The sequence below is a fragment of the Bombus pascuorum genome, chromosome 14 (assembly GCF_905332965.1).
Source record: "Bombus pascuorum chromosome 14, iyBomPasc1.1, whole genome shotgun sequence".
Lineage (NCBI taxonomy): Eukaryota > Metazoa > Arthropoda > Insecta > Hymenoptera > Apidae > Bombus > Bombus pascuorum.
The window spans coordinates 349,718-371,711 of NC_083501.1; the positions used below are offsets into that span (position 1 = coordinate 349,718).

At 39.7% G+C, this 21,994-nt stretch overlaps 2 protein-coding genes and 1 long non-coding RNA gene across 4 annotated transcripts in view; 2 read left to right on the forward strand and 1 right to left on the reverse strand.

The window, feature by feature from the left end:
* Positions 1 to 1,844: 1,844 nt before the first annotated feature.
* LOC132914343 (uncharacterized) lies at positions 1,845 to 3,246 on the forward strand. The gene is made up of 3 exons (XR_009659566.1): positions 1,845 to 1,905; positions 2,945 to 3,077; positions 3,139 to 3,246. It is a non-coding gene; the product is annotated as an uncharacterized LOC132914343 (long non-coding RNA).
* On the reverse strand, positions 2,433 to 5,049 carry LOC132914308 (aladin-like). Of its 2 annotated transcripts, none has more exons than XM_060973306.1 (6): positions 4,657 to 5,049; positions 4,090 to 4,479; positions 3,901 to 4,018; positions 3,364 to 3,833; positions 2,953 to 3,283; positions 2,433 to 2,885 (listed from the first exon to the last, which is right to left on the reverse strand). In XM_060973306.1, exons 1-6 carry the CDS (start codon positions 4,710 to 4,712, stop codon positions 2,577 to 2,579), a joined length of 1,674 nt encoding a protein of 557 aa, XP_060829289.1. In that variant the 5' UTR covers positions 4,713 to 5,049; the 3' UTR covers positions 2,433 to 2,576. The 2 variants fall into 2 exon arrangements, with proteins under 2 accessions (XP_060829289.1, XP_060829290.1); XM_060973307.1 differs by having other exon boundaries at positions 2,729 to 2,880.
* A 19-nt stretch (positions 5,050 to 5,068) lies between these two features.
* The window catches only part of LOC132914296 (serine-rich adhesin for platelets-like), a 53,266-nt gene continuing 36,340 nt past the window's right edge, over positions 5,069 to 21,994 (forward strand). The window contains exon 1 of the mRNA XM_060973286.1: positions 5,069 to 5,384. Within this exon, the coding sequence (XP_060829269.1) occupies positions 5,333 to 5,384 (52 nt within the window). The 5' untranslated portion in view covers positions 5,069 to 5,332. The remainder of the gene's footprint in view (positions 5,385 to 21,994) is intronic.

Consider the following 21,994-nt stretch of genomic DNA (forward strand, 5'->3'; position numbering starts at 1 on the left):
GCTGGATGTATCTAAAGTTTCTGAAATTATTTCCATTGTATTAACCCTTTCGCGCTTCATCTTTCGTATACTATACGCTGTATCGGTCTTGTCAGTTCAAAAATACCCTACCATTCTGAAACTGAACAAAATTCAAGTTTCGTTTGCTTCTGTTTGGTCAATTTAAAATAACAGCTGTCTGTATTTGAAGCTGTGGAAACAACTTGAAACTCGGTTCTGGAAGGGACGAGGAAGCAGATTTGAGAAAAGATCTGTCATTTCGTGGTCTCCTAAAACTATATAGGAATTTGGATCGCTTAGAGAAACAGTTTAAAGTATACCAGAGAATACGAGGAATTTAAAGGTACAAGGAAAATAAAAAATTAGTAGATTGAATATGCTCGACTTTTTAATTTTTTCTCAAATGTATACACGACTAATATCTAAATATAATATCTAAATATAAAACGGAGGACAGCACGCGAATTCGTACAAAATTATATATTATTCTTATTGCATTAGCCAACTTTTCTTATGTATCGCATTCTTTTAAAACAAAATGCGCGATACTTTCTAATTGACATACGTAGCTTGTCGTATATAGTCGCGTTGAAGAATCTGAGTATCTTTGTATATCTCGGTCCTTCATATATAAGGTTATCCTCGTACATCTTTTTACATTGCTAAAGTAAATTCAGTCCATACAGACGTCTATAGATAATCGATATCCTTCCTCTATTAAAGTTAATTTCTCCTAAAAAATTTGTTCCGTTTGATTACACAAGTTCGACTTACGTCGTAAGTTTACAAAAGACCACAGTTCGTTTCATCAAGCGTGCTAATCACGTTGATTCGTAAGAGGAAGTTAGAACGAGCCAAGGAGGAATAAAAAGATGGTAGACTATCGTACTTGGTTCATTGACTGGCCAATCCGAAACGCGTTGTTATGATTCCATAGCGATTCTTGCGACATCGTGATCCTCGAAAGTCGGAATGTCCTCTGTTTCTTCCAAGCAAACGCACACAGAAGCGCGATCGTGCATCCTTCTACTCAACCCTTCTATACGTATAAATGCGTGTATATAGTATATACTGTACATCTTGACTGCTGCACTCACGCATACGCACGCATACATACATGCACGCATGCGTTCACAGTTGCATCTTATGGTCGGGTTATACGTCATATTACGGGTAGATAAGTGATAGAGTGGCACATGTGGCCTGCCAGCCCTCTATGCTTACATTATACATACTATGCCCGCTCTCGACCACGCTTTTTTGTCCAGGCACCTGTCAACTCCGTTCGTACCATAGTCACCGCATGTGTACGACTGCCATTAAAATAAATATACTGGAAAAAGGATTTCGATCGTACACCCCATACGGATGCAATAACAGAGAAAGAATGAAGGAGGGAGAGAAAAAAAAAGGTATCTTAACGAACGTTTAATCGGAGGGGATTCAACGCGACACGTCCCTTCGCGATTTCCAAAAGGCTATCTACGTAAGTGAGATTGAATTTCCATGTTCGGTCCAATTGACCAGCACCACGATCATAATTGAAAGCTGTTTCTCCGATTAGACACCAAGTTGAAAATGTCTTCAGTTTGAATTTTAGTTATATACATCGACGATCATAAACGTTATTCTATTTAGTTGTTACATTTATTGGAAAACCAAACAATGTTATTTTATTCGGAGTTTTGCATTTATATGATACGAACGATTAAACAAATTTACAATAAAGTAACTACAAAATATAAAAATAGGGAAGAACTTTCAAAACTTGTACTAAATAACAACGGATATCCTAATTATGGTTGGCACAAATGCCTTCTATGATGACCGATATAACGATGACTAATAGAAGAAAATACAAAGTAAAAAGATAACGAACGAAATAAAGTAATTGAACATTATGGTGTGAGTATACTCCTCGATGACCTTGACCAATCGAACGATTTTTAACGAAACAAGGCAACATAGATTAAAAACGCTGTGTACTAATTAAGATATAGTTTTCCTATGCAGTCTATGAAATCTATATTTTATGAGTCATAAGCAAAAACTGCGTTTGAGAAACTTATATTTAGGACGATGGGGTTTCCAAAACGATGGAACAGTGACAGCAACGGTGGATAACTAACGCCGGAGAATATATTGAAAATAGTGCGGGACGCATCACATATATACATAAGTACGTGTCGACGTTCAGCGTTCGGTCAAGCGACGTAAAAATAGAAAGACGTGCGCTCTGCATGTGACTTTGTATAATTAGGTACCGAACCCGAGAGCCGTCTCGTAGTATATCCATACGTTAAAAAGATAGCACATTAGAGCTTAACACTGGGCTGAACGATGTTTTTTCCCCTAGGCACTTTGACGAATCGGTTATGAAATGTTATATAATTTCTGACGGGACGTGATTTGGTATGCGAGAACATCGTGCCTGATCTATACGAACGAACGATTTATTACTCTTTCACACTCCGTTTAACAAAAATATTTGGACCCTTATATAAACGTTAACCAATAAAAAAAACTAAAGATAGAATTTTCGTAGCTCTTGCTCGACAAGATAACAATGGATATAATCAGTAAATGGCAGTCAAATCGAAATTGTACGTATCGTGCCTTAACAACGAGTGCGATAAAACTGAAGTACTCGTATTCTTAACAGGAGTAATTTCCTTCTCAATTATTGGAAAGTGTTGGATACGACCACTACTCCATACAATTGTTAAACAAATTATATTGCCTGATACTATTTGACACTTTTGATAAAAGTCCATGCAATTGGGAACTTCGCCCGGAAATCCCTTTATAAGACAACTCGGTTTAACGTCGATCACACGTGACAAATTTCCTAGTTTGGTTTTAATCAATGCGACGTACGGGCTGTCCTAAGTAATTAACAGATCTATTATTAGATTGTTATCGCTTCAAATTAAATTTCAAGAAGGAACATACCTGGAAGAGGATAGCAAGATATCTTCCTGTAGGGTCCCACTCCATTGCAGTTATTCTTCCACCGACAGTAACATAACTGTCATCGTTGTCCAACGAAAAATTAACTCTTGTTAAATCTATCAGAGGTACGGCCATTTTTACGTCGTCAAGAGAAGGCTTCTTAACATCGAAAATATTTTCTTGTAGAGGTAAAGAAAAGATTGTGGCAGGATCTTCGTTCGATGCAAACAACAGAGTCAAATTAGGACCGAAACACGCAACAGCCACACGACCATTAGGCACTGTCCATTTATCCGCGTGCCATACCGTTGCCACTCCTGTGTTCCAAACTCTATGCGTTGTTATTAATACGTGAAATAAAATTTTATACGATGTAAAAGATAAGAATACAAAACCAATAATATGGTATACCTGAATATATTTCTACACGAGGCTGAAAACAAATGAGAACCGCAAGACGACCAACGAGCGAAACATAGGCCATCACCCCCGACTCGTCTCAATGGAACGCCTTCTTTTTTAGAAGTATCCCAGATAATCATACGTGTATCAGCTGGAGAACAAGATACCAACAGATCACCCTGCGGATGCCACGCAACGCTTGTCACAGGAGCATGATTTCTTTGCTTTAGTAACACAGCGTGACTGAGAATATTACTGGCTGCTCCTAATTCTATCGTCCAAACTAAGACACCTGCGTGACATGCTACTGCCAGTTCTTTGCCAGCGAGTGGTCTCCAATTTATACAGCAAACAGATTTTTGAGCGCCGTGCCTTAAAATCGGTATTATCGGCGTTCCATGTGAAAATATACGTATACGATCGTCCCATGTAACTACTGCTAGTCGCGCGCAGTGTGGGTGCCACGAGATACACCTGGCCTACAAATTAATACTGCAAATATAACATATACTGCGAGAAACAATAACCTTCGTGTTAATACCGTACCAAAGATGTTTCCCAGTCTCTTGTGTGAACAACATCCGCAACTGATCCGGATCCAGAAGTAGGTAAAGTTTCTTTGTGATATAATCCTTTGTCTACTAAATCTAACATCCACTTAAGTCTAAAATTAAAATAATGGAAAATCAGGTTTTAAAATTAAACAAATACTTTTGTACCAGCTATTATTAATACCTCGTAGCTATCAAATGCAAGATCGGTGTAATTTCTTGCGGTTCTGCAGACGCAGCCAGACAAACAGCATCGATTAATCCTTTCTCTCTGCATACGCTAGCCAGCCTTCTAAAGATGCTATCGTGAACTGGTAAAAACAAATCACCGGCACAAGCTGTGCGTGCCGTTTCGCGTGTAGCAAGAATATCAGAAGTAATAGAAACTTCTGGATACTCTCGCAGATATTTGGCAAAAGGTTGTAATTCATTGGTCAGATTATCATAATCACAATAATGTAAAACGTTCTCTATAAGCGCAACAGTAGCCAAATCATCGGCAGAAGGGGAATCAAATTCATGCAGTGACAATATTTTCATCATAATTACTCGTTTGGATACGTACTTGTCTAACCTATAAAAATAAGATATGAAAGAATAAAATTCTACAGATATTTATGCGCAGGAGAAATAAATAACGAGTAACCACAAGACAGTTATTCTCTTGGAAAAATTAAAGACAATTATTGGAACGAGTAGATTTGAAAAAAAAGAGTAGCTAAAATATTTCGAGATGAAACGAATCTTATACCTTGTTACATCTGAAGCCGGATAAAATGGCGAACGAAAGTTTACATCGGTTACCATGGCAACATCCAATCGTGACACAGAATCTTAATACTATTGCGCATGTGGCAATTGGCTCCTATTCAAAACATTTCAATCACGGAGACAAACTTTTAGTCAAGTTTGCTACTAGAAATTCGCATGACATTCAACGTGTGCGCATTCGTGTATTACGATTTAGTCCAAAAATCTCGCAAACATACATTTCCTGTAAAAAGATCTTTTCGAAATTGTAGAAACGTGATTAGAGGTTGAACATTCAGCGGGTTACGTCGAACGTGACACAGCTAGAAGTAGGGGTTCCATCGGAGCAGGGAGGGGACCAAAAGGGAGGGGTGAGGTGGGGACAGCAGTATGTGGTCGCTATTCGTGCGGCGCGGATTACGTATTAGAGTTGTCTTCTGCTACGGGTAGGTCTCGTTTATCGGTTCGTATCGTTCCAAAGCTTTTTCTCTCAATAAGAGTAGCAACGTGAGACACACTGGTCGGCGGACAGTTGTTAAAATGCTACCGCCAAGGTAGTAGCAAGATCAATCGCGATCAACATGGTTTTGGTGGAGCTGTCGCTATAGAAAGTTGGCCGAGATCGCTGAGAAGACGAGAGACAGAAGGGAGGAGGACCAGCTCGGTCTTCGCGAAAGATGGGCAAGGGTTCTAAGCGGAAAACTCGATGGAGAACTCTCAGCATTGGTAGTGAGTGTTTTCTTATCAATGAAATTTATTGCGAGACAGGCGAACGTCGCTTATGTCCGAGGTTATGATGCATGCTTTCGAAACTTGCGAGTGTATCTCGTGGCCGCATGTTCTCGGTCTAGTTATTGATCATTGATCGCATATAGACATTTATCGTAAAACGCAGCTCGTTTATATGAATTGCTATTTTGCATGCTGCGTGGTATCGAACGTGTGCGCCTTGCTGGTCACCGTTGTGGCCGTGACACCCGATCTGTTCTCACCAATTTCTGTATAATCTCAAATCAATTTCGAGGAGATCGTGAAATAAGGGTTGCATTTATATGACACGTCGTGTGCCGAGACACGCTGTTTTTTTGCCCGGCAACGGAAAAGACGCGTTCGCGATAAACAACGACATGGGACGATCGTCGCGTAGATGAACGAGTGTACAGCGAGTCAGCTTCATCCGGTGACAACGCGCGATATTACGAGGAAATTTTATCATTCTGCTCGGGACCATTTCCTAGCCAGACATCGATCCGTACACCCTCCATGACTTTCCTCCTCCGTGAAAATGTGTCTACTACTACGCTGTACACGCAACTTTACGGTACGTCAATGCTGTCTTCTCGTATTTTAAGCGTCTCTTTTCCTCGATTGCTCGAGCTATATCTCCATCGTCAACGACCCGTTCTAATATACGCTGCTTTTATTCTATACCCAGCCCCGTAATATGTCCAGTGTAAACTGTAGTGCAAAAACAAAGTAAGCAGTTTCGTCTGTTTTCTACCGCGTGCTCTTCTATAACCTATGCCTTCTATCTTCCGGTTGAGACTTGTACGTTTGTCGCCGCGGTGTTTCGAACTCTGACGCGAGGTGCGTTCTCGTCGTCTCGTAGGGTTTGCCCCACGAAAGTCGTGTGTTCAGACATTAGAATTGCACACGATGATAGATACCGTGGAAATGCGCCACAAAAATGTCACAGACAATGTCAAATAGAGAATTTTTAAGACATCTGAAAAAATCAGGTTGGTTAGTTCTATTCGAACCGCGTGTCGTCGAGAAGGAAACGGGGTGCAAAGATGGTGGTAGAGCATATATACGTATATATATACTCTATATATATAGGATGTCATCAGAAGGTGAAAGAAAGTCGTGTCTCTCGTTCGACTTCTTTCTTGTGTAAATAAATATACATATTCCATTACGATTAGCAAACGAAACGATATATGTATGAAACAAAAAGCAAGGAGAGGAAAGGAAAGGAGAGAAAAGAAAATTCAATACTCTGTCAGTGCTGTAATTCATTCTTGTATCATATGTCGAAACAATTACTCTTTTGCTGATATACGGTCCCTAGCTATAATCAGGCTTATAAACACAGGTTTATTGTGTTGATAATTTTGGTTATAGTAAAGTGTATTTATTTTGATGTTCGGTTTCTTCCACGGTCAACGTCGAATAGCACAAACACGCACGTGAACGTGTTAGGTTGGAACGATAATAAACCTCAACGATTGCCAAATATACCTATGTATGTACATCGCTAGTTGTATTTCATAACGTTTTTGTATACATCTTTCGTCGATCCCACCCCCTATCTTCTATTTGTCTGGAATATTGCTTGTACATCACGTTTCGTTTAGCGTTTATCAGCCCCGTTGGTGTTATCTTCGCCCGATAAGGTTATGTGGGCTTATGCTGAGGAGTTACCACAGACGGCGGTACCGTATACATATTAGCTAAGAAATCTTCCTGTACCCCCACAGTTTCCGATATTTTGTAAAATGAAATTTTTGGTCACTAATTTCTTAATTTCTTTCACTTTTCTTTTTTTTTTTTTTTTTTTTTTTTTTTCTTGTTCTTTGATATCATTAACTTACTTTCTGTGGGATTGCTTTCTCTGATCGTTCGTATTATAACGTTATAACATCGTCATATTTTAAAAATCGTTAATTTTGTGATATTTGAGCGTATCAAAATAAAATTTGGTATCAGTGTCGCAATTCTAATCAGTGTTTTAACTCTTGCTTAAGTTATAAGCGATACAAGTAAACGTTACATATTTTGTTAGGAGCTTTCAAAACACGAATGATATTAGCTAAATGAATATAATAAAATATAAAAGAAGATAAATTCCTTCGCATATAATAATTTGCTTCTTCTAATTGTACGCTTCTTATAGCAAATGAACGATATTAAATGTTCTTTTATTTTTGACAAGTTATAAATTTGACCGTATGCGAATTTCTTCTTTAGTTCTTTAAATGCATGTTTTATTTAGAATTATTTACAGCTTTCTTTTTCATTCATCGATATGTGTATCTACTCTCATTTATGCTTTTATTTCATTTCAATACCGTGAATGGATGAATTATATCATCGATTTAAAACGAGAATCGCAGTTAGGTAATCGATGTTCACGAAAATATAAACATAGGCGGAGCAGCGTGTAGTTCGCAACGTGGATCGCGTGTCAAATCATCTAATGCTTGGCTAGTCTTTCTAGCGATGCACTAGTTTAGCGATGAAAGTTAGCTCGTTGTGTTTTCCGTGAACGAGGTGGAGCGAATTGAATATTTTTTCTCCTGTGCCATCGTGTTCGTGCTAGCGGTAATTTATTTTTGAAATTGCGTAACAGATCTTTTGTATGCCGTCGCGAGGTAGAAAGAAGTTGCGTGCATAGTCGTCACGTGAAAAGAAACTTTCGCACTTTGGATATGTTAAAAAGACGCTCGTCTCGGTTTCTATTTTATTTGGTTAAGACGCTAGTTAAGCCTTTAATATTTGTTCTGCTTGCTACGTTACCAATTATCGTTCTCCTGCGGTTATTAAACCAATGAATAATTTTCTGCGTTGCGTGCGAGTTCGAGATAGTTGGCGCATGCGCGTTTCGTCGTTATAAAAGTCATTAACTATCGGGTGAAATGATTGGAAAATTAATGTCACGTTTTCGTTTTATTACATAGCGAGAAATATCGCGTTGAACACGAAGAAAGATGGACATGTTCTCGTTTAAAAAAGTTTTGCATTTACATACTTGAAAGATCAGAGTATTTTGTTGGAGTAAAAGTATTTTTTTTCAAGAGCTGTCGATTACGTCATTGGATAGTTTTTACGATACTTGCAACCATTTGAAATTAATATCACAATATATATGATAATTTCGAATCTTTGCTGGAAATAAGAGGAGATTTAAGTTTTATATCTTATCGTCGGATAGTTCAATGTGCAAATTCAAAATTAAAATTATATAAATTCTAATAGTTTGTACCCATTCGTTGAGATGTTTTCTTCTTCTTCTTCAATTTTTTTTAGTGTAAAATATAACATTAATTATAATAATAATAATAACACTCTATACGTCCGATATTCTATATAAGCTATAAAACTAAATTTATTTCAATTCTTTGAAACATTTTCTTTTCATCTTTTACATCTGATACAAAATATAACTTTACCATAAAACGGACGTTATTGCTAGGCCTCTTTTTACTATTAAAATGACTCGGAAAAATGAGTAGCTGCGATACGAGATCAGTTGCTATGTTTACGTAAAGTTAGTTGCGTAGTGTTTTGAAGAATAGGTTGAATGAAATGTCAATGTTTATCATCTTTCCTCGATACCTGTAATCGTTCTTGGTATATCGAATCAAACAGTGTATTTCCTTTCCTAGTAGAATCGATTTCGACGAACGCTTTACTTGTACCGATATTAGAGAAAGCAACTAAAATACGAATATTTCATAGAGTACATACATACTTCAAATTCCTTGAAAAATCTCTTCTGTGCTATATCTTCTGTTATATATATATAAGACTGTTCGGTGGTTCGTTACGGAATTAACAACAGAAAAGTTCCAAATTGTTTCCATTTTCAACGTAGATCGTATCACTTTTATTTTCTTTTATTACTTGCCTGCCCCTTGAACCAGACAGGAAAACGATTTATCTCAATTGCATGAATCATCTTATATAGCATGATACGTACCTATGTACTTCTCACGCTGTACCTATACGAATATATGCATGTATATACTGCGCGCGCGCGTTGCAATTTTTTGCTTCGAACATGGTCAGAAGAAAAGAATCTGTATAAATAGCAATTTAATTTCTGTTCAATATGTTGCAATTTTCCAGACGAAATATTTATTATATTTTTATAGACTTTGCTACGTCGTGAGTCTAGCTTCTGTCCATTAGAATGCATCGTTGTCCAGAAGATCGAAGGTTTCTTTATCGCTTCCTCGATCGAGTATAATTTTCGACAAATTTTGCGCTTCGATAAATAGAATTTAAATCTTTAAATACAATATATAAATACATATAAATTAACATTATATTCCAAAGATATAGGTTTGAGAAAGATTAACAAACTTCCAGCGTAACGCCCTTTTCCAAGATCTCAAATACGAATGGATTTCCTGTCCTCTCTCATGTTGCAAGTATTTTCAAAAACGAAACTCTAGGAACTAAGGAAAATGAACGCGAAGAGGAATCTACGTGATTTTACGACTTATCTAGCTTGTAATCTCTTTACCGCTTCGATTTTTCCACGCATTCCGCAAATGCATCTTCCTTTTTTCATTCGCTCAACGTGCACACATAAGTTCTCCCTCTCCTTTCCTCAACTTGCGTCTCTCAACAACAATTCCATTCTTCCGAACTCGATATCTTTTGTGCCTTTCCAGTCTGAATTTCTATACGAAAAGCGTAAAATAAGATTTTTTCTCAAGAGATTTCTTTCTCGAAAAATTCACTAAATACCCGATAAATAATCTTTCTCTTCTAACCTTCTCTTCAACCCTTACCTCTTTTTGCAATTAACCCTGTTACGATCTTCCAATTTTTATACTTCGACCTTGTTCTCGTTCTAGCAAATGGAAAGAATTCGCAACGTCGTAACAAGACGTTGAATTAATTTAATCGATTAAACGTTAATTAAGATACCATTTAATTGGGTGGAAAATGAAAAAAAGAACGCAGTACGATTGAAAATGATTTGATCTTTTAAATATAAACTACGAATGTACGAACAAAGTTCTCTTTCCTACTTCTCTTTCCTACTTGGTGTTCGACCGCGCCCTTACACGCGGCATAAATGGATTTTTTTAGTCGACTCGGTTAAACGATCGGGGATGAGATTCGATCGTCCTTTCCTCCCTTTCCAAAAAGAATGCGCGCTGGCCAAGAATTCACGACTCGCAACCCTTCGTATTCACTTCCTTTCTCTACGACGCACTCTTTTGGGGGGGAGGGGGGTCAAAGATCTTCGGAGAGGAATGAGAGGGAGAGGGAGAGAGAGAGAGAGAGCGAGGGAGAGGGGCAGAGGAGGTTAAGATAGAGCGAATCAATAGGAGCAGCCGTTGCGCCTTGATCGTCGTCCTGCTCGGACGTACGAACGAATGAGTTGTAACGAAAGAGCAAAGATAGAAACGCACGCTTACTCCAGACTACATCGATTCTTTGCGAATATCCTAAGAAAATAACGAGGCCGTGTTTGCGAAAGGAAGCGGATCTTTTGATCGTGGGTATTTTAATTAGTAAAGATCGGCAAGGATAGATCGGTGGATAGAGATACGTGAATAATATTACTACGGGGAGTATGTGTGTCAAACTAATTCAGAATTTGTGTATCTCGAGTACGAATTAATATTTGTCGGTCGTTTAAAAACGTTGCTTAATGATATCGATTAAGATTATTTCTTTTAGGAGAATATGAAAAAATCTATTCTACGTAGACGCATCTCTTAGACAGACACGGTCGATAGCAACTGAAGCCGAATTTACGCCGTTTCACCGTTTCATCCACGATGATCTTCGAAAACGAACAACGTAAACTCGACTTTATTCGCTACTTAAATTGACTGAAAGATCGGCCGTGCCTGAATTAGCCTTTGGAGAATAAAAATTACGTAGTTCGAAACTTTGGAAAACCAATCCGATCGGTAGGTTGGCTCAATCCCGCAAGATCTTCTTCTCATCGAGATTCATCGAGATCGTCTATTCTTAAATCGATAAGTAATCCATTGTGTTTCGAATTTGTCCGGATTACGATATTATCTCAAAAATATATTTTTTGGCAAATATAGTTTTTAGTTAGTTATTTACTTTAGTTACGTTAACAGTATACTCTACCACGTATAACGTTTGGTGTACTGTTCGTAAGTAGAATGTAGAGAGTTTAGTCGATTCGTATAGCGTACGCTGGTTCTCAGCTTTTTATTCGTTATCCTTCATCGTGTATCTCAATTGCAGAAATACAACTACTTCCTACCAATAATGTCGTTTCTATGATCCAAGTATCGAATAGTATAAATCGGTTGCAAATCAGTCTTACTTGCTCTCGATCCGAGTTGGATAAATTATCCGATCGTTCAATTGTAAAGACATTGAATAAACGTCTTCCGTGTATCGAAACACGTATTCGTACAGCGCAGTCTGTTCCTTGGTAATAAACGATCGTATCAGGGATGTTGCCGGCATGCGTGAATCTTGATAGATCCGTGGTTCATGGTGTTTCTTGCCAACTCCATGAGTGGGCTCAATAATTGACTCGTACTACTGCGAGCAGGGATTACGTTTTCTTCTTCTATCGTATCGTATCGTTTGGCGATTAGAAACAACGCTGTTATCGCTGGACGGCCAACTTTTATGCGTTTATGCGAAATTTAAAAGTGCAAAAATATTTAAAAGTACACGGAATGCGTACAGAATGTTTCGTTTATCTCGTTTATCGGAACAGATCGGAGACAAGGCAGTTTCGGTAAGAGAGATTCGGTAGATAGCGAACAAAATAAACGATTACGTACAGCGATATACAGAATAGTTTTCTTTTACCAATGTACTATGTGCATTGTACGAAACCTTTTGATATTTCGTTAGCATCGCAACGAGTCGACTATCGAGAGACTATCGCGACGACGATATCGAAATTTAAAAATATATGTGAAAATAAAAGGAGAATCACGGTATAAGGGGATGCTAATTATGCGGAAAAGGGCGGGGGTCTCGATTCCGATGACCTTGACCATCAGATACGTCGAAGAGGAAAGGTGCTGACTAACGTGCACTTTGTTCGAAGCGTGGCATCTAACCTGATCTAACCTAACCATGTTTTTTTTTTACCTCTATTAGGCATTGCAATTTCATTTTTAACCGCTTATATCGAAGCAAATATAATCTAACAGGTATAATCTAACATATTCTTTCTTGTCGTAATCTTTGAATCGCGTTACTCGGATTACGAAACTATACTCGATCGTAGTTGGGGTAATAGAGGCTCGGCATTAACTTCTACGGTAATGAGCAAGTTCCACCGTATCGAATACTCGTAAGATTCGATAGAAGAAATCACTGGCGTTGTATCGCTGTGATACGTCTAATAGGTACTAAATGGGTTGTATCTAAATATAAGCGATCGGTTATGAAGCTTGGATATGCACGCGAATGATGGTGCGCGCGAACAGAGGGAGAGAGAGAGAGAAAGAACCAAGTATAACATGGACCGAGAACAGAAGGAATAAGGATTGGTTATGCGTGAACGCATGTGCCCTGAAAGTTAGGCACGTTGTTCGTTACGTAACCGGCCGAGTCTCGTTTTGCACCTCGCTATCGTACAGTGGACGATTGTTGCGAGTAAAATCGTATCGTAATCGCCGTATCGTTCTCGTCGAGTAACTATTTAACATTTTCATTATCGAGCTCGATATCTTTGCGTAACGGATTTAACTTTTCAAATTGTTCCGCAGGTATCGTATAGCCACTTGATATCGCTCTTCAAAAAATAGGAAGCCTATAAATTTTCGTCGACGCTCGAGCTTGTTTACGACTTTCAGTTCGTGTAATCGAGTAAATCTCAAGAAGCTGCAGCTACTTTTAGATTCTGCGAACGTAGGAACGAGTATCATACGCAAGGAGAAAAGATTCATTCAGCCTCGTCCCAAAGAAGTTACGTACCGGCATTCGTGTTACGGACTATATCGCAAACTGTATCCGCTATCTAAATAATTCATTGATCGCTGGAACGCGTTAAAGCCAGATTTTCAGCTTTTCGAACGATTTAGGACGCGGTCGTTTGGGTGGAAGGGAAGAGTGCTTGTCAACGTTCAAATCATTTTGAATCATCTACGTTTTTTCGTTCGTAGAATCACGCGACGGTATTCGATCCAGAAATAACACGTCGAGTACTTATATCTTAGCCATGCATAGACGCTTCATCGATATAGTATTTCGAATACGATACTATCTAATCAAAGTATTCCAATTATTTTAGGAAAGAAATACTTACACAACAACGCTCCAATGATTACATATCGCATCGAATAAGGCTCGGAATATTGGTATATCAAACATCGAATACCGATATTCTCAGAACCAAACACTTTGATATTCAACTATTTTAAACGTTTACCTTTCGAATTATCGATATTTCGATCGATCGAGCCTCGACTATACCAGCGTTCAAAATATCGATCCATCCGACGATCCGATATCGCAAATACCAAACATACTTACCGTAATCACGATACGATTACTTCGAACAATCGCACATAATTATTCCTTACAGACTAAACTTCCTAGTTGGAAAACAAAACTTCCTCGTTCTTTCTTACGCGAATCTAGCTCGCGTAATGATCCCGTAATTGCAGTAATATTTTACGCTGACTCGCGTAATGGCTAGTTCTGTCGGATTGGCCAAGAGGACTTCCCATATACATATATATATATTATTATTTATTTTTGTAGAAAATTCAAACATAAATTTTATATTTGTTAACTGAAACTGTAATTATGCGACGTATTGGTCGTTGTATCGTACTATGTTTTGCCACCTTTCAGGCAACTCCCTGAAGCATCCTCGGGGAGTTTTTCACTTTCATCTTCGAAAAGCTCCTACAGACGCATTTACAGTCTTTTAAATTTCCAAATATTTTCTACTTTACATGTTTTATATACTTTTACGTATTGCGTGTATTTTGCGCAGTTTGCAACTTTGAATTTCCTATAAACGTCTGCATATATATATAAAAATCTGCAATCTATTCGTAGTAAGCGATAAACTCTATCGATCTCGATACGTTTCTTTTTATAAGACGCGTTGATACGTAATCGCGATATGTAAATACGTTTCATGTATGTTCGTTTACTAAAACAAAAATAGAAAAAAGAAATTTTGGTCAGCCCGAAGCTAGTCGAGTCGAAGCTAGCGCGAAGTGGTAGGACGAAGAATTCCATGCAACTAAAATATCTCGAGGGGCGAGATTCCTTCGTCGAATAAATAGAAAAAGACGGTACTTTGTGTCAGTGGTGATTACGATGTCTCTGCGCGAACGTTGCACGTGTTGCAGATCGTAGACCTTCCCGACGTTCCGGTGGATTACGTAACAAGCTCGGAGGCCGTCGGTAATAAAGTGTGGCTTTGCGTGCGTTACGTGTGACGGCATGTGACAAAAGTGTGCGTATCGTGTGCATAGCTGCACGCGCTTCGCTGTGTGGACGTGCAAAGAAGATTTAGCGCGCCGCGATTTCGAGCTTTTGTTACGAGGACACCTTTCCACTTCGAACGAACTTGGAACGAACGCCGAACGGTGTTCCCCCGCTTCGGTAAAGCCAAAGTAACTCGATAAGATTTAATTTAGTAGTTTAACAAAATGAAAGTAATTTACCGATTTTGCTACAGTCAGTCGATTGCTATTATCTTTTAATCGATTCGACGATAACAAGAAGAATGCTTTGTTACGTGATCGCAAACGTATATAGGCATATTTGTATCGAGTTAGTCGGTATGTAACGATTACTTTCACACTTTTCTACTTTTAAACGCAACCGTAAATTACCGCGAAGCTTCGCCATCTGTGTCTCTACATGCTTCTTTGTACGTTTCTCTCGTTAACTTTCGTCGAGAGACGCGGAACGTTGCTGTATCGACTCGAAGCGATACGTATCTTTGTCATCGCATAGCGTTAAGAAACGTAAGACTTTCTTGTAAGATATATTTTGTCCCGTGCGTTCTTTTTGCTCCAATTTTATTTCTACGTTATACACACACACACACACGCGTATATCTCGTTTCACATAATTTGTTCCAGTTACATAAATCGCTCTATGTACCTACTGTTTATTCATGATAGATCTTTCTTCGTTAACGTACAAGAGAAATCTAACGTCTAATGTGAAAACGCAAGGTTGGTTAAAAATTACGCCAACGTGATCGGTGTCGTCACATCGGCGCTCGTGCGATCGTGCGATCGTGGTTTAACTGCTAACGGATAAGTTTTTCTCTAACTTGTTATATTATTAATTTGTTGTGATTTTTACGCGTCGCTGTGTCCTCTGACGCGTCGCGTCGGTAGAGGTTAAAATCGCCGTGCACGTGGGAATGCGCGCGTCGGTCGCGAAACGTTATAACGCGTTGCTCGTTCGACGCAACGTCGACGAAAAGTGCGTGCGGAACGAGCCGCTTCGAGTTCAGGTTATGAATAGCACGTGAGTGACCACGAGGTCTTCGTCACGCGGTCCGCCATCCCGCTTTCGAATCGTTGGGCCGTCACGAGACGTTATACTTAACTTTGAGCGACACGCGAACGGGGCAATCCCGCGCGTTTCTCGCGTCTTCTCGCCCGGTTCTCGCCAAATTCTTACCGTCTCCGTGACATCCCGCTCGCAAGATCGTTCTCCCGCATCTTTCATCGATCGAACGTATCGATTCGCCGTTTCTCCGTTTCTCAGAATACAATGGCTGGCAAAAGTATTCGTACATTGTACGTATTACATGGTCACTGTGCTTATTCGCAGCGTTAATCGCGCGTAACACTGTCGCTGCTTTGTTCCTCGTACAAAGTCGTTTCCTCTCCACCTTGCCCCGAAAGGTTAAAGAACTTTTGACGATCTGCCAAATGCCGTAGCCGTTCGATTTGCCGCTTTTCTCGGCGTCTGTCTTTCGTGCTTTTCTGTTTGCATTGCTTCGCTGTCTAATTTCAATTCACAAATTGCTCGTCCATTACCACTCGCGCGTTCACACTTTCGACTTTGAACGATCACGTTCGTCGTTATATTTACTACGTTCGTAGATCTTTGTCTAATTTCAGTCGGCTGAATCGAGATCCTAAATCGGCCAAGAATTTAGCATTGACGACGGATAGCGGAGAAATATATATTCGGAAAATTCTATTTAATTATTTTGAATATCGCTGCCTTAAGCGATCGAACGTGCAACATACGATATGGTATTTAAGATCGGATAAAGTATTTTGAATACGAAGCTCGTTGTCGGTAGAAAGGTTCGCTTGTACGAAATCAGCGTATCCTTGTATCTCCGGTGCTACTAGTTTCGTTATCCGTTATATCGCTTAGCCGATGTTGAGCTGATTACGAGTATTTTCGATACGAAATCTTGGCGTTCTAAGCTCTGATAGTTTTATGGGTGAGTGTTCTATCTACAAATACCAGATATTAAAGTTAAACACCAGATATTCCACATTCGCTGTACCATAACCGCACATCGGGTCTTTCACCATAGCACACCGTACGCAACATTCCTTTAGGACTTTATTCCTGGTACGCGATTTCTCAGAAGCGTTACGTGAACGCGAAAGTGATTCACGGAAGAATCTTCCGCAAAATACATAACGAGCCACCGCATTTATATTTCATTTTTCTTCACACCGTTACGTTACGTTACGTTACGTTATAGTTACGCGTAACTCCCTTTTTTTTTTCTCTTCCTTCTTCTTCTTCGTCACACGTTCCACGTCGTGACACGAACGGTATTCGTCGTTATCCAGTGATAAGTTTCTCGGCCGAAACGACAAGGAAGATGCGATTACGCGTCCAGGGGCGAGAAGTAACGGTGATTTTTTAAATTTCTGCGGAAAAAGTCATCGAAGGGAAGGTAATTTTTGTCGAGACGAAAGCGGTATCAAAGTTCGATATCCCGTCTTATCTCAGATCTGGCAAATTCTTCCCATCGTTGCTTTCAAGATCGACAAAAATATATTTATCGTGCTTTTCTCCTGCGAGCTTCGTATTTGACTGTAAGGTTGCCCTTTCGTAAAAGTGGGAAAACGCGGGCCACCTGTGGCGTTCGCTTACGATCCCTTGGTTCGCTGGCGATCGTTCGATGGTCTAACCCGGTTCGAGGAATCGGTAACCTATGATGGCGCGCGTTCGGTTGGCAAATGCTCGGTCGTTGTTCTGTACATCTGCCAGCGGAAGGGTTGGTTCATCGAGTTCATTGAGCACGGTTTAGCAATACTCGTTGAAATATTTCGGCGACGCTTGGCCACCGCGAGCAGAAATAGCCGCCGTGATTTTCTGGCCTTAGAAAATCTCCTGTACGAATCCCAATTGCTCGGCTGGATGGATTTATAGGCGCCTCTCCGACGGTGAATGGCGCTTCGTTCACGGCTAACAACGGTATCGGCGGAAAAGAGGAGCAGTTAATTAGTTACGGTTATTCGTTTCTCTCTAATTCGTATGCATTCAGTCGATCGTCTAATTACGTAAATATTTCGAGAATTAGGTTGCCGTATTATTGGAAATGGGGAGAACGTTTGGAGAATCCTGTCGCGCGTTTACAAAACCACCGTACCTTACTGTGCCACCTTAGGGTGGTTCGAAGCGAGAGGCTTCGCGAATATTACGCGTTTTAATTGTTGCCTATTTACGTGTTCGCGCGAGTTTACCGCTGCAACGATTAGATTGCTTTTACGCTGAAAATATACAAACTAGGTTAATGCTTAAAATACCAATACACTTGCTCTTGTTTTAGATCGTTATAAATAGTGCCATTCACGTTTCTCGCTACTTATGCGGATCTTCGGATTAGAACGAGATTAACAGCTTTATATCGAATTGTTGTTTAATTCGTAGCTCTATGGAACGATAACGTAACAGCGAGTACTCATCTGTCACGACGGAAATTTTTCTCGGAAAGTTTTCTCAAGGAACTATCGCTTTGAGAAATTCTGTCGCTTCCATGCATTCCACTAGCCAGATTATTTACCCGTCGTCGCTAACAAACTGGCAAAACCGTCTCGATCGTTTCGTTCTACCTTAACGAAAGGGCTATTAAACGATTAGTAGATATGATACGCGTTGTAAAACGGTATCGTCTATTAACGTACGCGCGGAAACCTAAACGAGCATGCTACTTATATAGAAATACCGAAGATTACAAGATTCGCAATCGTAAGGTGACACGCCCTTCTAACTATTATTGGACTGTTCATATTGTTGTGATTCTTGGCACTTGTATAAATGCGCAATATGGAACATGTTCGTGCCATTCTGTAGCTTTATTCACCTCCTCGAATCGACAGATGAAACGTTTCGAACGACGATATATTAAGTCATCCTACGAGTATCGAGCGTACAAATTAATCTCGATCGTAAATTTGTTTTAAATTTAAACGTTTCTCTAGCATTTTACGATTTTAAATTGCTGTACTCATAGATAGGTAGATTTAAGATTCTTGTACCGCAAGCAGCGGTCTAACAAAATAAAGCTGTTTCGATACAATGGTAATCTCAAAAATATCGATAAGCTCGATGGCGTACTTTAAAGGAATGGTTTCGATATAATTTAACGCGATTTCAATTAGGTTAAATTAGACGACGTTTCGTTTGTAATTTTTTAAAATTCATCCACACGATCGACTTCTATATTTTAACGTTGCCCATTATAAAACGGAATTTCAGGGGTTTGATAGTTTTTACCATTTCTTTCTTCGCTTGTATTCCGTGCAAACTACTACCAGAGTAGCGTGATATTTGTGTTATTAACCTGAAAGTGAATTAACGGCGACTGCGGAAAGTAACGAGTTCCGACGACGCGAATTGACACCGAAACACAACGGACGACTATGTATACGTCTATCGTAAGTAGCGTATCGATACATTTTGTATCGACCGTTTTGACGCCTATACCAATTACTTTACTCCCTTTATCACGGCCATTCACAACGGTAATAGGTACTTGAAACGGTATTTTGCAAAGGAAAGTCGATCGTTACGTAGTATTTAATTAGAATCGTTAATTAAAAACGACGAAACAACTTGAAAATTAAGACGATCGAATACATTTCCTGCAGCTTTCTCGTCGCGTTTGCCACTAGCGATCGTACTTTATACCTTGGGAATTGGAGAATGCCACCTTATCGGAATCGTAGCTACTCGAAGGGCTGCGAACGCGTCGTTTCTTCGCTATCGTCCTTCGATCACTCTGTGCGAAGCTCGATGTTAAATTTTACGGTCTTGAAACTTAACCGAATCGAGCAACTTCTAGCTTATGCTAGGCAGTTGTCGGCGAAAGGAGAAAAAATACGGGCCGAGCGCGTAATGAGCGTAATGAACGTCGTTATCGGCTCGTACCATTAGGATTGTTGGCTCGAAATCGGATACCGCGCCTTTTTTCCACTGTCGGTTCTCCAGATGCTCGATGGTGGACGATGTCACAACACGTTTTTTCCTCGACCATGTGCGAGCCTCCCGGAATCGAGTTACTTCTCCGACCACCGACGTGTTTCCACGTTTTCCGAAACAGTTTGAGGTCTCTTGGTATCGAATGTCCTCGCGTATGTTTCGTGATTATTTGTTGTTTCAGTCGAAACTATCCTCTGGATACTAATGTGTGAACCTCGCCCAGAAAGATACTCGTTTCTGAGAAAACACGTCGCTTTCGCTTTGTCTAGTCGCGTGAAAAGATAGAAAAGACAGAGAAAAGGGAAAAAAGCCGAAATCGATACGCGGGATAAGAGACGAGTTTACGCTACGAAAACACGGCCAGCTCTCGAGGTTTGTGGTTCGATTTATCGTCCCTACCGAGGAGAATTTTTTGCTATCGATGGTCACAAGTCAAGCCCGTTTATCGAGCTTCCATTTCCCCGATCCTCGATCACTCGTTGCGTTGTAATTCGCATTTTTTGTTATAAAATAGAACCCGCAGAATTATCGGAATTAAACGGAGAGACACAGATACGATACGATACGAATGTAATATTTTCTAAATTATTTACATTCTGCGAATGCCCCAGTGTCATAAACGCTTCGAAAGAAGAAGGCATATATCCATCGCTACTTTCACCGTAAGCTTCCTTTTTCGGTATCGAGATCATCGAACGCAGACCATCCAACGTAGCAGCCTTTTGCAATTTTTCCACCACTTCCGTATCTTTTCCTCGCCCTCGAAGTATCTTTTATTTTCCTTCAAATTTCTGTCGCTTGACACGACGCGTTTCTTCTTTGTCGTTATTGTACGCGAGATATTAACGCGCGCAATATTAATTTCATGTTAAAGTAACAGGAAAGATATCGACATTCTAGGAAGGATAGCGTATAATAGTATTCCTTTTTAAAATCAGGCTTTTCGAGTCTAACGCGTTCTAATTTTATAAACCGAAACGAACTTTAAGATTATAGTAAAAATCCAGTTCGACCGTGACTCTTATTCGAAACGGCGCGATCATAGTCCCGTTACGCGTGCGAGTGGATATTACGGGCAAGGGAATTTTAAAAGGCGATCGAAGCGCATGATAGTGTCACGTAGGAGACGCAAGAAATCACGAAATTCACGAAACAAGCGAGGTAAGAAATTTGGACTTTGGATACGATAGTAAAATTTATTGTACCGATCCAACGGAGCGACGGTTCAGAGCGTTATAACAAAAAGGTGTCGAGTGCTGATTCGAGAGAGTTCTTATATTTACAAAGGTTCGGTCTCTGCTTGGTTTATCATCGGGTATTTATCAGACGTCGCTATTCCGTTACTATCTGGTTATTGTTTCGATAGCTGTGGCATGCAGGATGTTTCGTCTACCTTATTATTGTTTCCGAGCGTGTCACAATAGCATCGGTATTCTCGGTCGGACTTTACGTGCTTCCATATATTTTTACGATTCGACGCGGCGTTTAAATTGTATCGTTTTATCGATCGATCGTTTCGCATTAAACGCGGATTAATCGATGTTTCTGAAACACGAAATCCAGTTGCTCGTTTAGGCCATTCGCTCATGTAAATCGATATGTTCGTCTGGCGGCTTACTTAGGTTCGTACGTAGAGCATCATGATGGTGCATACGGCGCTACGATGGCCTCGTATCACAGTATGCACTTTAATAAATTAGAAAAGCGAGTCGAAGTTACGAGCACGGAAACGAGATTTCGATAGCCAATTCATAGTTCGGGCTAATTCTCACTCGAATTTTATTTTCACGTTCTCCGTTTCGTTTAATCCTCGAGTCGAGTTTAAAGATTCGAAGGGAAAACGGTAGGGTACGATGCGTCGTTACGCGGCTGTTCGTAAAGATTTGGAAATTCATGAAATTCTTCTTACGTGTACAACTAACCGGGATTAAAGAAAATACGTCTTCCTTTATAACATGAACAGGGTTAGGTGGTGCTTGCCAAATGGAGAAAAAAATGTATTAAAAATACGAATGCGTGTTTACCGTGGGAAGCATTTTTTCGCAGCGTCTTTTTCCTCCATTTGGCGAAAGTATCCGCAAAGTTTTAAGCATTTTTTTCGCGCTATGCGCGTTATCTTTAACTTGTACCATCGTAACTTATTTCGTAATATCATAATACGATAGAATATTATCTTTCAAATTGTTTGCCTTTGAATCCGTCAA

Bases quoted from the DNA above. Each gene is read 5' to 3' on its own strand.
- LOC132914308 (XM_060973306.1), bottom strand. From the start codon at position 4,712: ATGGTAACCGATGTAAACTTTCGTTCGCCATTTTATCCGGCTTCAGAT. The intron at 3,284-3,363 runs GTATACCATATT...AACAACGCATAG, and splicing joins TCGTGTAGAAATATATTCAG to AGTTTGGAACACAGGAGTGG. The intron at 2,886-2,952 runs GTATGTTCCTTC...TTAATTACTTAG, and splicing joins ATCTTGCTATCCTCTTCCAG to GACAGCCCGTACGTCGCATT.